This window comes from Lemur catta, chromosome 15 (assembly GCF_020740605.2).
Source record: "Lemur catta isolate mLemCat1 chromosome 15, mLemCat1.pri, whole genome shotgun sequence".
In the NCBI taxonomy this organism is placed as follows: Eukaryota; Metazoa; Chordata; class Mammalia; order Primates; family Lemuridae; genus Lemur; species Lemur catta.
In genome coordinates, this window is record NC_059142.1 from 40,586,337 (window position 1) to 40,601,385 (window position 15,049).

General features: G+C 55.8%; 2 protein-coding genes across 4 annotated transcripts; one reads left to right on the top strand and one right to left on the bottom strand.

The window, feature by feature from the left end:
• Positions 1 to 4,129: 4,129 nt before the first annotated feature.
• NAGS (N-acetylglutamate synthase) lies at positions 4,130 to 9,819 on the top strand. The gene is made up of 7 exons (XM_045526687.1): positions 4,130 to 4,576; positions 5,079 to 5,353; positions 5,469 to 5,682; positions 5,982 to 6,162; positions 6,742 to 6,913; positions 7,012 to 7,194; positions 8,073 to 9,819. Exons 1-7 carry the CDS (start codon positions 4,187 to 4,189, stop codon positions 8,224 to 8,226), a joined length of 1,569 nt encoding a protein of 522 aa, XP_045382643.1. The 5' UTR covers positions 4,130 to 4,186; the 3' UTR covers positions 8,227 to 9,819.
• TMEM101 (transmembrane protein 101) lies at positions 9,793 to 14,107 on the bottom strand. Of its 3 annotated transcripts, none has more exons than XM_045526691.1 (4): positions 13,779 to 14,107; positions 13,307 to 13,487; positions 11,652 to 11,798; positions 9,793 to 10,840 (listed from the first exon to the last, which is right to left on the bottom strand). In XM_045526691.1, the coding sequence occupies exons 1-4, from the start codon at positions 13,913 to 13,915 to the stop codon at positions 10,532 to 10,534; spliced, it is 774 nt and encodes a 257-aa protein (XP_045382647.1). In that variant the 5' UTR covers positions 13,916 to 14,107; the 3' UTR covers positions 9,793 to 10,531. The 3 variants fall into 3 exon arrangements, 2 of the variants coding, with proteins under 2 accessions (XP_045382647.1, XP_045382648.1); XR_006728990.1 differs by lacking the exon at positions 9,793 to 10,840 and adding an exon at positions 11,913 to 12,432 and having other exon boundaries at positions 11,716 to 11,798; XM_045526692.1 differs by lacking the exons at positions 9,793 to 10,840; positions 11,652 to 11,798 and adding an exon at positions 11,804 to 12,432.
• Between the last annotated feature and the right edge of the window lie 942 nt (positions 14,108 to 15,049).

Below are 15,049 nucleotides of genomic sequence, written 5' to 3' on the forward strand. Positions count from 1 at the left end.
CAAAGACATGGGGCAGCAGGCAGTTGACCAGGGAGCGGAGTGGAGGTGAAGGCCAGAGGTTTGTTACAATAGAGAATAACTGCCCGTGTGTTCTGATGGGAATCTTGACCGTGGAAGAGCAGAGGGGAGACTCGGAACAACGCCCAGGGGAAGGGCGGGGTTGAGGCCACACACCTGGGCAGGGACAGCATGAGATGGGCACGTGGCCGTGCATCTACAGGACGGGTGGAGAGAGAGAGAGACGTGGGTGCAGGAGCTTTCTGAGAGCTTCTCTTTTCTCAATGAGGCAGGAAGCTGTGAGTGATGGGAAGAAGGTGCGGGGGTGGGGGTTGAGAGAAGGGGAGAAATGGTTGTTTGGGAGAGAGAATGATGGCTTCAGCCTCGCAGCACACACGAAGGCTTTGTGGTTTGTGGTTGTAAACTTAAAGTGAGACCAACCAGGTGCGGTAGCTCACACCCGTAATCCCAGTGACTTGGGAGGCTGAGGCTGGAGGATCGCTTGAGACCAGGAGTTTGAGACCAGCCTGGGCAACATAGTGAGATCCCATCTCTGCCAAAAATATAAAAAGTAAGACCAGGCATCAAGGTTGTGCATCTTTCTCCAGCCATCACCCTCACTCAGCTGCATGACACAGGCACAGAATAGATGGAGGGCGGGTTTAACCAGGGTTTCTGTCACATGAGTGTGACAAAGCCAAAGGGCTGTCCTGCATCTACCTTTGGCTGGACCTGGGTATATCTGTGTGTCTTTGTAGATAAGGGCAGATGGCGCTCTCAGGAGAGGTCTGTGCCTCTCTGGGTGTGTTTAAGTGTCCTGTAGTTGTCAGTGACTACAACTGGGGTATTCACGTGTGTGTTCAGTATCTTTCCTTGTCTACGTGTGTGTTCCTACATAAGACACAGTTGCTGAGAAAGTCTCTGTGAATGTGTACAATTCTGTATGCAAACCTGGCAGAGTGGCTCTGTCCCTCTGTGCACCTGTGTCTATACGTGTACCTCTCTATGTGAAGATGTGTGTCCATGTGACTGGTGTGGCTCTCCATGTTTCTCTGTATGCTTGTGTGTCTACATACATGTGTTATCTGTGCATCTCAGCGGATGGTGTGGGTCTCTATATCTGTGTACTGTGTGTATCTGTGTGCTTGGCTCCCCTCAGGTGCTGTGATGTGGGACTGTCGGATGTCAACCCTGGCCCCCCACCCAGTCCAGATTCCTGTTACCTCCATCCCCCCCTGTGCTGAATTGCAGCCAAGAGCAGCTGTATGGGAGGCAAAGCCTTGGCCTTCAAACCAGCTCCTGTGCTGAGGGCTGAGGACCCTTCTGGGGGTGGTGCTTGGAGGGGTTGGAAGCCCGTGTCTTTGCCCCCAGCATCGCCAAGACCCAAGGCCTAGGGAGAAGCTGGGACCGTGACTCTGGGCACATTGACAACAGGGTCTGCTCTACAAAAACAAAACAAAGTAAAAACCACCAGTTTTGGAGAAGGGGGAACATCTGCGCTGGAACCACAGACCAACAATGACCCCGTGGGCCTTCAATTCAGAGGGGTGGGGTCAGGTGGGATGTTGACCTCACACACCCACACTCATCTCCTCCAGGAAGCAAGGCCAGTTCCCCCACCAGAGGCTGGCCCTCCCCCAGGGAGAGGCAGTGGGGACACAGTGGCCCCAGGTCAATGGGCCTTGAGTTAATCATCTACTCAGGGTATCCCTGGGTCCCATTGGCTGCCTGGGGACACGGCCCTCTGGGATGAAGCCCAAAGGAGTTAGATTCATCTTCCCAGCCAGCCTCTGTCCCATGGGCTCAGGGGACATGGGCTGATGCAGTCAGCACCTACTGAAATGGCTGGTCCCTCAGGAAGCTCCCAGTCTGAGGAAGAAGACATCAGCCCTGCCCTCAGGAAGTTCCAGTTTGAGACAAAGAGGACAGGGACACAGAAGAGAAGAGAGGCCAGGGAGGGTGGAGGCTCTGGTGACAGAGCTCAGACAGACAGCCAGGAAGGGGAGGCACACTTGAGACTGGGGCTCTGTGGGTGAGGAGGAGTTTGGAGAGGAAAACTATTACGCCCCCAGGGGCTGGGACCACCTCCTCTGGTGGATTCAAGAAGTGTGGTTGGGGGACGGGCAGTAAAGAGGGAGGAGGCGCTGAGGTGGCCTCACAGGGAAGGGGAGGTGCAGACCTTGCATGCCATTGCATCATGCCTCACTCCCTGCCTGGGAGCCCAAGATTTCTAAATAGGAAAATGAAAAAGCCAATGAGTTGGTCACAAGGTAACCTCCCTTCTCCAGAGTCTCTTGCCTGGGACAGTGTGTGCCTGTGTTGGTGGCAGAGATCTCAGGAAGGGCCTGGCACACTGGCCCAGCATCCTCGGGAACACTCAGGAGAGAAGCTCTCCATTTAGGCAGAGCCCAGGAGTCCTGACTCCCAGCGTGGAGAGCACAAAACCCCACACAAGGAAGGAAAGAGCAGGGGTGGAACTTGGAATGCCAAGGGTCTGGCCATGACACTGACAAGCTGTGAGACCTTGGCCAAGTCACCTCCCCTCCACGACAATAGAGGGCCCTATTTCCTCCTCTGTAACAACAGTGTTGGACTGGATCACAGTGTTCCCAAGTGCAGGATGTGCACAACTGACAGTGCGCGGAGGTGCTTTCAGGCAGCACGTAACAGTATTAGGTAACATCAAATCACATCCTGTGAAACTTTTCAAGTCTTTTCCAAATCTTGCTTAAGAGCATCGATCTGGGGCTGATCTGGGGCCAGATGCAGTGGCTCACACCTGTAATCCTAGCACTTTAGGGAGGATTACTTGAGGTCAGGAGTTTGAGACCAGCCTGAGCAAGAGTGAGACCCCATCTCTACTAAAAATAGAAAAGATTAGCTGCATGTGGTGGCTTGCGCCTGTAGTCCCAGCTAGTCGGGAGGCTGAGGCAGGAGGATGGAGGTTGCAGTGAGCTATGATGATGCCACTGTACTCTAGCCCAGATGACAGGGCAAGACCCTGTCTCAAAGAAAAAAACAGAGCATGGGTCTGGAGCAGAACAGCTTTGCTTCCAAGACCAGCTCCACTGTGACTTGAGTGACCTTGGCCCTCACATATTTCTGTGCTTCAATTGTCTCACCTGTAAAAGGAGGGTAATAATAACACCTGTCCTGGAGTCACTGCGAGGATTAAATGAGTTACTGTTTGTGAAGCCCTGTGCACAGTGTCTGCCATCCGCACGTGTCAGCTGTTATCCTACCAGAAAGGCAGCCTCACGTGGTGCTGAGGTATCTCAGCTTCCATGTTAGGAGAGAGCAGTGGGCAACACTATCCAGCTGCAATTTAATAACATCATTTTGTTGTCACTTGATTCTTAGGGCCTTCTGTTTATGGCAAGTGATACTAGCCTTCTAGTTATAGTTCTGATACAGATAAACTTTAAAAAGTTTAAAGAAAAGCATTAATGCTAATGAGTGTTTTGAAGATAAGACAAAATTCCTCAAGGTAAACAGGGCATCACTAGCCCCTAAGCCCATAAGCCTGTAGTCCCAGCCACTCAGAGGCTGAGGAGGGAGACTTGCTTGAGGCCAGCTTGGAGAACATAGCAAGACTTCATCTCTAAAAAAAAATAAAACAAAAAATAAATTAAAAAAACAAAACTTCTCGAGGTGGTACCCAGTGGCTGGAATTTGGCAAACTCTGGTAACCTCAGGATCATTCCAATCTTCTTTGAGCTCAGACAACAGTATGGACGCACCCACACTCTCCAGCAAGGCCTGCACCCCTCCACCCTCCTTATTCTTCCCCGACCTGTCCTTCCAGCGCCTGAGTCCTGTGCTAACTGCCACCTGCTCTCCCTTCCTGCCCTAGTCAGAGTCCCCTTTAATCATCCAAGACTCGGAAGACTCCCAAAGCCACCTCTGGGTTGGCTGAGCCCTTCCTGGAACTTGCCTTGGCAGCAGATTAAAGACGCCCCGCCACCCTCAATCTCAGCCTCATGCCCCTAGATAGTGGGTTTAGTCCCTCCAGGGGCGGGGATCCTGGCGGCTCCGCCCCCTGACCTGTGGCCTGACCCTCCTCAAACGCACCCAGGCTGGACCCCGCCCCAGCCTGATCCAGCCCCGCCCCGCCGCAAGTTAAGAGGCCCCCAGTGTCAGACGCTCCAGACAGGCTGCCACGCTTGGGGGGGCAAGTGGGTTGGTTGTCATGGCGACGGTGCAGGTGGCCGCTGCACTTCGGGCCGCGGCTGCGGGCATGAGGTTGCGCGGCCCCCGAGGCACTGGGGGCGCCCGGAGGCTGAGCGGCAGCGCGCAGCGGCGGGCATCTGGGGGCACCAGCCCCGGGCGCCAGCTCAGCACCGCCTGGGCGCAGGCCCAGCCCCCAGGGGAGGAGGCCGAGGAGCCATCGGGGGCTCCAACTCCCGCACCCCCGGTGGTCTCTGAGTCCCCTGAGCCGCCAGCTGGTCGCTCACTGGTGCAGAGGGACATCCAGGCCTTCCTGAACCAGTGCGGGGCCAGCCCCGGGGAGGCGCGCCACTGGCTCACGCAGTTCCAGACCTGCTACCACTCCGCAGACAAGCCCTTCGCCGTCATCGAGGTGAGCGGAGCTCGGCATCGGTCTGTCACAGCAAGGGGATGGGGGCTGTGTGGCGACTTGTCAGGCGCGGCAGTACAGGCTGCAGATTGCGCAGAGGAACACCGAAGGGGCGCAGAGGAACCCAGAAAAGTGCCAGGGATGGGCGAGGTCCTGCGCTCCCCCAGAAGGCTCGCACCCAGCCCCAGTGAGCTTGGGGATCGCACCCCACCATGGGCGCAGTTAGGGGTTCAGATGGACCTGGACAGGAGCTGCTTGCATTACCCCTGCCCCCAAGATGCCCCAGAGTCCAAGGTCGAAGGGAGGAGTGGAGGGAGTAATGTGAGATAAGGGAGTAGCAAGACCCAACCGGGCAAAGGGCGGAGCAGGTGGGCACCCGTGGCCAGAAGTGGGGCCTAATAGCTTCCTGGGCAGCGCGGGGTTACCTAGGGGACCTGAAGGCCAGGCTGTAGGAGCAAGAGGCTCGGGGCAGTGTCCTGCCCCCTGAACGCCCACTTCTCCGCAGGTAGACGAGGAGGTGTTCAAGTGCCAGCAGGCCGTTTCCAGCCTGGCCTTCGCCCTGGCCTTCCTGCAACGCATGGACATGAAGCCGCTGGTGGTCCTGGGGCTGCCCGCTCCCACGGCGCCCTCGGGCTGTCTTTCCTTCTGGGAGGCCAAGGGGCAGCTCGCCCAGAGCTGTAAGGTGCTCGTGGACGCGCTGCGGCACAACGCCGCCAATGCTGTGCCTTTTTTTGGCGGCGGGTCGGTGCTGGGCGCTGCCGAGCCAGCTCCCCATGCCAGGTTAGCGACGGCCCTGCCCGCCCCTTGGCATCCTCAGAACGCGCTACTCCGGCCGGTCCTGCCTAGTCCGGCGGGCCTGGAGGGAGCCCTCTCGAGCACCATGTCTGGCCCACAGCTACGGCGGCATCGTCTCAGTGGAGACCGACCTGCTGCAGTGGTGCCTGGAGTCGGGCAGCATCCCCATCCTGTGCCCCATCGGAGAGACCGCCGCGCGCCGCTCGGTGCTTCTCGACTCGCTGGAGGTGACCGCGTCGCTGGCCAAGGCTCTGCGGCCCACCAAAATCATCTTCCTCAATAACACAGGCGGCCTGCGCGACAGCAGTCAGAAGGTGCGCCCCTCCTTTTGTGCACCCGCCTCGCGACTGCGGGCCTGGCTGAGCCCCCCTCTTGCGCCCCTTGCAAGCCTCAGAGTCCCTCGTAAGCCAGGTGGGTAGGAAAGCAGAATGGAGTGCTGGGAAGGGGTTCGGGCCCCGGTGCTCAGATCTGAGCCCTGCCTGGCCGAGGACTACGGGAGGAAATAAGGGTAAAGGGGTCAGAGAGGAGAGGTCGGCGGGGCAGGTCTGGGAGTCAGGGGAGCGGTCCGTGGTCGGCTGTGGGCTGGAGGCTCACCCCCTCGCTCTGGACGCAGGTCCTGAGTAACGTGAACCTGCCCGCCGACCTGGACATGGTGACCAACGCCGACTGGCTGAGCACCAAAGAACGGCAGCAGATGCGGCTCATCGTGGACGTGCTCAGCCGCCTGCCCCACCACTCCTCGGCCGTCATCACTGCCTCCAGCACGCTGCTCACCGAGCTCTTCAGCAACAGGGGTGCGGACGCGGGCGGGTGGGGGCTGTGTCCCGGGGGTGTCACCGGGGTGAGCAGGAGTAGCGGCTTCCCCACTGGTCCGGAAGCCGCAGGGGGACGGCACAGCAATGGCTTCCTGCTCCTGCCCAAACCTGGGGGAGGTGACAAAGGAGTACACCCACCGCACAGGGATGCAACTTGGGTGGCACTAAGGAGAGGGGCGGGACCTGAGTGGGCGGGAGGACCTGTTAATGGGCGGGGCTTGTGGGGACGGGACCAAGCGGGCTGGACTAGACTGGGGAGAGGGCGGGATTTGGGCGGGGCCAGGGCCGGGGGAGACAGACTTTAGGGAGAGAGGCGGGATTAAGGGAAGTGGGTGGGACTACAGACGATGGGCGGAGCTTGGTAAAAGCATCTCCTTGAGTGAGAATCACAGACAAATGCGTGCAGACCACAGAATCGCTTCATTGCAGAGATCTCCCACAGAGGGACATCGGCCCACCAGGCCCTACCCGACCTGCAGCCCCCACCGGGCTGCGTGACGGAGGAGTGGGGCCGTGCTCTCGGGCTTAACGAGCCCCCCCGCCGCCTCTCTCCTGCAGGGTCCGGAACCCTGTTCAAGAACGTCGAGCGGATGCTGCGAGTGCGCAACCTGGACAGCCTGGACCAGGGCCGTCTCGTGGCCCTGGTCAACGCCAGCTTCGGCAAGAAGCTCCGGGACGACTACCTGGCCTCGCTGCGCCAGCGGCTGCACTGCATCTACGTTTCTGAGGGGTGAGCCTGCGGGCCCCAGAGGGCAGAGGCCGAGGGACACAGTCAGGCAGCTTCGGGACAAAGAGAGGTCCCAGCCTGCCTCTCTCCTGATGCGCCAGGTACAACGCGGCGGCCATTCTGACCATGGAACCCGTACTGGGGGGCACCCCGTACCTGGACAAATTTGTGGTGAGCTCCAGCCGCCAGGGCCAAGGCTCCGGCCAGATGCTGTGGGAATGCCTGCGGCAGGACCTGCAGACGCTTTTCTGGCGCTCCCGGGTCACCAACCCCATCAATCCGTGGTAGGTCCCGCCCCTCCCAGCTCTGGGCGGGCCCCGCCCTCGCTCTCGTCTCCAGCCTTGGCCAACCTGGCCCCTGGGTTCACCAGCTGAGGCCGCCTCTCTTCCCCTGGGAAAGCCCTACCCAGTGTTGCCCAGTGACATTCCCCAGGGGGCCAACCACACAGGGAGCCTGAGATTTCCCTAGAGGTAGACCACACCTAACCCTGCTTTCCTTAAAGCGAGTGGCACCTCCTAAGCCTCACACATCCTAACCCTTCAGGCTCTATTCCAGGCCCAATAGCCAGGCACCTGACCCCGGGCCCACTGCACCTCCCGAGGGACACCTGCTCCTCTCCTTCCTTCAGCAGCTATCCCCTCATCCCTACTGCCCTGCCTGTGGGCACTAAGAAGTGAACAAGAACCCTCCCTCTGCTGCATGGCCAAGGCAGTGGGGACAGAGCAAGAAACGTCCTTACTCTGACCTTCCTAGCTCTGTGACCCTGGCAAGTTACCTAACTTCTCTGAGCCTTACCTGCTTCTATGAAATAACAATACCAGACTCAGGCCCCTGCTGTGAGGATAAAATGACATAACAGACAACAGGTCCTAGCTGGGTATATAGCATGTCGTAGGTCCTTAATAAATGTTTTTTGAAAACAGAATCAGTGCCAGATGTGGTAGTTCACGCCTGTAATTGTGGCACTTTGGGAGTTTGAGGTTGCAGGGAGCTATGATGATGCCACTGCACTCTACCCTGGGTTACAGAGCAAGACACCGTCTCAAAAAAAAGTAAAAATTAAAAAAGCAAAAAAACAAAACAAACAGAAAACCAGAATCGGTGAGTAGTGAGCACTGGCCTTGCTCTAAAAGCTGCCCTCCTTTCACTGCCCCTGACCCAGGTACTTCAAGCACAGTGATGGCAGCTTCTCCAACAAGCAGTGGATCTTCTTCTGGTTTGGCCTGGCGGATATCCGGGACTCCTATGAGTTGGTCAACCACGCCAAGGGGCTGCCGGACTCCTTCTGCAAGCCAGCTTCTGACCCAGGCAGCTGACCCTCACTATAGACCCCCACCCCGGCCCTGGGACAGCCAGGGTGAACCAAAAGCCACGTCTAATGCAGGTGACCCCAGGCAGCCAGAGGCTGGATGGGGCTTGTTGGCTGAGTGATCTGTAGAAGCAGCAGCCTCTACCCACAGGGAGCACCCTAGTGGGACGAGCACAGGAAGGAGAGGGGTGCCAGCCTAATCCCCTGACTTGCCCCAAAGCCACAGCCAGATAGCCTTCAATTTTCAACCTGGGAATGGGGGGTGGGGCAGAGCACCGCTTTCCAGGGCTCTACTCAGGGCTAACCTTAAGGGTGGGTCAGTTTTCTGTGGCCTCTGTGCTGTTTTGAGGCTCCCTTACCCAAAATATCACCCCTGCCTGCCTGATATTCTACCACTCATTTTAATTCCTTTGGGTCTTGCAGCAATTTTTCAGGAGGCCTTGATTAAAACACAAATACTTGTCTCCGAGTCAGCTCACACTTGAAAGGAAATTAGGAGTGACCTTCTGGAAGTAAGATCTTGAGGGCTGGAGAACCAGGGGGCTCTCGGAGGGAGCAGAGTTGCTAATGAGACGGAGGGCCCCAGGATGAATGCTGCCACCGTCTCCCTCACCTGGGTGTCAGCAGCCCCAAGGGGCTTCCCATCCGTACGCCATTCCACAGACCAGGCGACAGCAGCCCCAGCTCCTTCCCTGTGGGTGCCTCCACCCATGGCTCCCTTTCCAGGCTGGGCTCAGGGCCAAGCCCAGACAGCTGTAGCTCATCTTTCACCTGCAAGAGGCCCCGAGAAGCCACAAGATGGCTTTGGTTTCAAAGCCCAAACTTGGACGTTTCCCCCAGGTTCTACCATAGAGGTTGTGTGCAGTCTCTGCAGGACCAGCATGCCCCAGATAGGCAAGAGTCCAAAGCCTGGAGTTTCCCTTAGACATTTTTTGAAGGCCAACGTTGTGCCAGGCACCACACCGGCTGCTGCTGGGGCTGCTTTCTGGCAGAAGGTGCATGGACACGTAGGGAGAGGGTCAATGAAAAGACCACTGAGGCACAGCAGGGGCAGTGACAGAACCGAGGCCCCGAGAGCATCCTCTGTCTTCCCCCAGGGAATGGGTCATGTCGAGTACACATCTGGGCTTGGGCATTAGACAGGCCTGACCTGGAATCTAGCTATGCTGGCCTGGATTTGCTCTGTGGCTTGAGGCAAGCTGCTTACCTTCTCTGAGCCTCTATTTCATCACGTGTAAAATGTAAAATACTCAGCTCCACAGTGGACACTTAATGTTAGTTCTCTCCCTCCAGCTGCTCTCACCAGAGATTTCTTCAAAAGAACTAGCTTCAAATGGGAGGAAAAGACAAGCTACAACAAGAGGGGCTGGGGTGAGAGATCAAAAGCATATAATACTGTGAGGATTTTGACATTCTCATAAAGAGAACCAAAGATCTGTGGGAAATCTAAGAACAGGGGAAAGAAGACAGGACCAAGGTGGGGCTTAACCAGATACCATCTTTCAAGAAACCCAAGATCAACCTCAACCAATGGCAAAGTGCCCCGTGGGGAGAATGGAGAAGCAAAACCAAATGTCTATATAAAATGTTTATTTTTGGAGGACTGTGTGGTCTGGTGTTTGGGAGGGCACTCCACCCCTGCCAGGCCAACCACGGAGCTGGAAGCAGAGGCAGCAGCGGGGGCAAAGCTGACTGCTGCCCGCTCCACCCCTGCATAGCCCAGAGCAGACCAGGGCCTGCTCTGCTCTCAAGGTGGGTGACAGAGAGCTGGTACTGTTTCTGCCCCTGGCATACCCTGAGAACCCACATGACTTCTGTGGTGCCCGGGCCCTCTGCTCCTCTCGGGCCTGAGGGACGTGTGTCAACACACATCTCACTCTCAGTCTCCGGGAAGCACTGCAGAGCCTGGCTGCATCTGCCAGGTCCGAAAAGGAATTTTTCACATTTGCTCATTTCTGGTCTCCATCTTCCTTCATCTCCCACTCTTAGTACCCACAGCCCTGCCCGCCTTACTCCCTTCTCAGAGACAGGAGACCCAGGGAGCAGCTGGCCTCAGCTCTCCTAACAAACAGGAAAAAAACCTGTGAGGCCTTAGCGCCAGGGCTCCCACCCTCCCAAGGGTTGAGCCCAGGAATTTAGGGAAAAGACCTGCCTCTTAACAATGCAAAAAAAAAAAAAAAATTAAAAAAAAAAAAAAAAAAGCAAACAAACAGACCAAAAAGCATAAATAAACAGCAACTGGGCCAGCAAGGAGGAAGGGAGGGTGGCCCTCAGTGGCTTCCTGTGCCCATCTCAGCCTCTCATGGTGCAACTCAGCCATCAGTGGCCAGGATGACAACAGCCCCAAAGATGCCCACACTCTCTCCAAGGAGTTTCATCTGGTTCCAGAACTCAACACGCCGCATGTTGTGCCAGTAGGCAACATTGCCATCAATGAGCAGCATTACCGGGGGCAGCAGGACAGCCAGGATCTGTGCAGCCAGGGTCACGTAGTAGCCTGACAGGAAGGCCAAGGCCAGGACGCCGTACAGCACGAAGAACAGCTGGATCATCAGCTCCCCTCCTGGGAGATGGTTCAGATACGCCAGCCGGTCCTCCTTGCTGTGCTGCAGCGAGTAGGCCTAGAGACACACCATCCTCTAAGACTCTCCAGAAGGCTGAGAAGCCCGTCTGGGGAAGGCCACCCTGAGATGGCACCTGCAATTAAGCCCCTGCAAGGTGGGCTTCTGACCCCCCACTCAGACTGGGGACTCTCTGAAAGTCAAAGGAGGGCCTCTGTCTCCCCTTCAGACTATGCAGGCCCAGGAGGTTAGGGACTCTATCTCCCCTCACCCTGGGGGCTCTGGAGGGAAAAAGTGTGTCTCCACAGTCAGACTGGAGTTCCCACCTCTGAATATACCATGAAAGCCCACACAGAGCTCTGCACATGACATACGATACCCAGTAACTAAAATCAGGCCCAGTGGCCTGGGGCCTGTCCATGTCCCCATCAACACTGACCTCCCCTAGCACCAGGGAGGACTGTAACTGGCTACCCCAGGCAGCCCCCATCAGCCTTAGGGGGCAGAGTCCCAGCTGGGGCCAGATCCCCACCAAACTTCTCCTTTGCCCCTTCTCCCAGCCCTCTGGGGACTGGAGCCATGAGAGAATCACCCCATCCTGTTCTCTTGGCTCTCAGGGTTGGGATTGAATGGTCAATCCAACTTCTTCTCTACTTGGTGGCAATAATGTTGGAAGAAGGGGCTCTTAGCCAGGTCTCAGGCATTTGGAAGGCCCCTGAGGCCTGGAAGCTGGCCAGACAATTGCCAGGAGCCGGGCCTTCAGGAACTGCATACAAGGCCTTGTTCTGACCACCTTCCTGTGGTTCTGCTGGGCCTGGGCTAACATTTCACTCCCAGCCAGGCACCTCCAACCAACAGTCCCCCAACCTACCACGCAGATGAGGTAGATGCCCAGGAACACCTGGCCGGTGGACTGCAGGGAGCGGCTGCGGGGTTTCCGACGGTACAGCTCCCCAGCACCGCTGGCAAGCACAAGAAAGCCGCCAATGATGGCAACTGTGCGCGAGTACATACGGACCTAGGCCAGGGCAAGGGACCCCAGTCAGGAACTGCAGCCACATTTCTCCTGGCTGCTCAGAGTGTAGAACTGCCCATCTCTACACATCCCGTTCCATCTGATGAACGCTCTTACCATTTCCAAGCTTGGTGGGCAGGTACAGCAGAGATAGATAATTCTTTTTTACAGAAGTGGAAACTGAGGCCCAGAGGGGTTAAGAAAAGTCTCCAAGGTCCTACAGAAAGTAAGTGGCAGAACCCAGACACCATGCATTGTCCCCCTCCCACCCACCAAGCATGCAGACTCTCCTCCTGGTGTTCTTTCCTCTATATAGTATATGGTCTATCCCATTAAAACACAACGACAACACAAACCAGGGCCAGGAGCAGTGGCTTAAGCCTGTAATCCCAGCAGTTTGGGAGGCCGTGGCAGGAGGATCACTTGAGGCCAGGAGTTTGAGACCAGCCTGGGCAACATAGTGAGACCCCACCTCTACAAAATATTTTAGAAATATTGGCCAGATGAGGTAGTGTGTGCTGGTAGTTCCAGCTACGTGGAAGGCTGAGGTAGGAGGATCGCTTGAGTCCAGGTGTTTGAGGTTGTAGTGAGCTATGATCTTGCCACTGCACTCCAGCCTGGGTGACAGAGTAAGACCCTATTTCAAAAATAAATGAATAAATAAATAAATAAAAACCCACTGATCTCACTGTCCTGTAGCTGTTCCCACATCTGCCTTCCCTATTGGACTGACAGTCCCTTCCTTGAGGGTAGTGCTTTTGTCCAACCTTATCTGCAAGCCTGCAGTGCCTGGCACAGGTTCTGGCATTTACAGGTTTAAATGCTACACTAAGATTAATTAAATTTCATAAAATCAGATGATTTTATGAACACCAGGTGCTCTCCAAGGTCCCTTTTGCCCTATGACTCTGGGATTACTAAACTAATGGTTTTGTTTGTTTTTGAGACAGAGTCTCGTTCTGTTGCCCAGGATAGAGTATAGTGGCATCAGTCTAGCTCATAGCAACCTCAAACTCCTGGGCTCAAGAAATCCTCCTGCCTCAGCCTCCCGAGTAGCTGGGGCTACAGGTGCATGCCACAACACCCAGCTAATTTTTCTATTTTTAGTAGAGACAGGGTCTTGCTGTTACTCAGGCTGGTCTAGAACTCCTGAGCTCCCACCTCGGCCTCCCAGAGTGCTATGATTACAGGCGTGAGCCACCACACCTGGCCCTAAACTAATGGTTTAAAAGATTCTGGGAACCAGGTGACTTCTTGTCCCACCAGTATGCTAACTGCGGTGTGACTTTGGGAAAGTGTTTCCCATCTCTGTACCTCAGTTTCCACACTCTAGAATCGCTAATCTCTTTCCATTTCTGCGGTCTGTAATGTCTACAAGCCTAGGGGGTCGGCCCTCCCAGGCTTCACAATGTGCACCTGGCCAGTACCGTGCATCGCCCAACTGCCCTGAGCTTTAGCCTTTGACTCCCCATCACCCATAGCGAAGCCCCTTCTAGGGCAGAGGCGCTCACCTTTAGCCAGTCCCCGTAGTGGACGTAGCCCCCGATGTAGGCGGCGTAGGTGCTAATGGCCAGCTGGAGCGCAGCCCCCAGCGCGAACCAGCGCCGCTTCACTCCAAAGGACATGAAGCTAGCACACAGCACGGCCGCCCCCATGTCGAAATACAGGTAGGGCACTGGGATGTCGGGCTTCCTGCAAGCCGGGAGTGGGGAAGCAAGGAGAACAGAATGAAGGAGAAGAAGAGCCCTTGAGTTCCCCCAAGTTCCACTGCTCCCCCAAACCAGAGCCCCTCTCATGGCTAGGCCCGCCCCACCAGATCTGGCCCAATGTCCGGACCAGAGCCCCTCCCGACGAGGTCCCAATTCCTCCCAGTCCAAGGACCCCAACTTCTGGCTCCCAACTTCTCCACATCACCGCACCGCCGTTCCTAGGACGAGCCGTACCGCCCCCCACCGCGTACGGCGGCTGCGTGGGCCTGCTCACCGGCGCGCCTCAGCCCTCTCAGCATACAGCATGAGTTGGCTGAAGCAGCCCCAAAAGGGGCAGCGTGTGAGCAGCACCGAACCCAACTGCATGATCAGCTGCAGCATCCACCGTCTCGAACCTATTTTCGACGCCATTTTGGGAAAGGGCAGTCCGCTGCGGCCTCACCCCCGTCAGGGAGGCCGGCGCGGGGATGGAACACGTCACTTCCGGGCCTCTAGCCTTTTTTCACCCCTTCGGTCCGGAAACAATGCTGTTCCTCTCTAGTTCCGGATTGAAGGAGGTGTTCTCGCTGCGAAGTTCAGCCTTCTCCTTTGCCCATGGAGAATTCAAGACTTCTCCTTGTACCTGCAAAATTGAAAACTAGACTAGAGGAAGGCACAGTGGGATCAGGACATCAGAACTCTTGGACTGTAGCTTGATATACTGAAGCAAACTAGTCTTTGAGTGCGGCCAGGGGTCTAATCCCAACTCTAACCCTGTGATTTTGGGCTCATCACCTAAACTTCCTAAGACTCATCGTGCAGTGGGGCTAATGACATCTACCTCAGAATTGCTGTGAAGTTTAAATGTGACAAGGTTGGTCCTAGCACACAGTAGGGGTTCAATAAATGGTACACACACCCCAGAGGAAATCCCCCTGCTTCTGTTAAGTTCAAAGGAGGGGGTCCTCCTGGCTCAGTCACTTGTTTGGTCTTGGTCTGCCTTTTGTTCGTGGCTTGAGAGAAGAGGGAGATCTAATGTAGACATTTGGGACATCTCAAGTCAGTCCATTTTCTCCAGTTCCCAGGCTCCCACTCTAGCCCAAGCTGTCATCTTTTGTCAGTGTAACTGCAGCAGCCTTCCAGCTGGTCTCCCCCACTTACCTTTGGACTCTATTCTCATCTCATAAGATCAGCTACCCTTGCTTTGAATTACTTAGCACAATGGCAATTATATACTTGTGATTCTTTTATTAATAACAATCTTCCCCCACTAGATTGTGTGCTCCATGAGGACAAAGACAGTGTCTGGTTTCTGTTTACTGATGTTCCTTGACTTACTTTATGGGGTTACATCCCCATAAACCCATCATCAGGTAAAAATGTATTGAGTTAAAAATGCAGCTCACTGCTGCTGCCCAGCTTTGCAAGAATATGGTTTCTAATGAATGCAAATCACTCTCACACCATCATAAAGTTGAAAAATCCTAAGTTGAAACATCCTAAGTCAGGGACTATCTGTATATCCTTGGAGCCTAGTATACAGGATACACTCAGGAAATAAGTGCT

What these genes read in the sequence shown, in the direction of transcription:
- NAGS (XM_045526687.1), top strand. Translation starts at nt 4,187, where the DNA reads ATGGCGACGGTGCAGGTGGCCGCTGCACTTCGGGCCGCGGCTGCGGGC. An exon ending in AGCCCTTCGCCGTCATCGAG is followed by an intron (nt 4,577 to 5,078) that starts GTGAGCGGAGCT and finishes ACTTCTCCGCAG; the next exon opens with GTAGACGAGGAGGTGTTCAA. An exon ending in ACCAACCCCATCAATCCGTG is followed by an intron (nt 7,195 to 8,072) that starts GTAGGTCCCGCC and finishes CCCCTGACCCAG; the next exon opens with GTACTTCAAGCACAGTGATG.
- TMEM101 (XM_045526691.1), bottom strand. Translation starts at nt 13,915, where the DNA reads ATGGCGTCGAAAATAGGTTCGAGACGGTGGATGCTGCAGCTGATCATG. An exon ending in GAGAGGGCTGAGGCGCGCCG is followed by an intron (nt 13,488 to 13,778) that starts GTGAGCAGGCCC and finishes CCCGGCTTGCAG; the next exon opens with GAAGCCCGACATCCCAGTGC. An exon ending in GCATCTACCTCATCTGCGTG is followed by an intron (nt 10,841 to 11,651) that starts GTAGGTTGGGGG and finishes GTGTGTCTCTAG; the next exon opens with GCCTACTCGCTGCAGCACAG.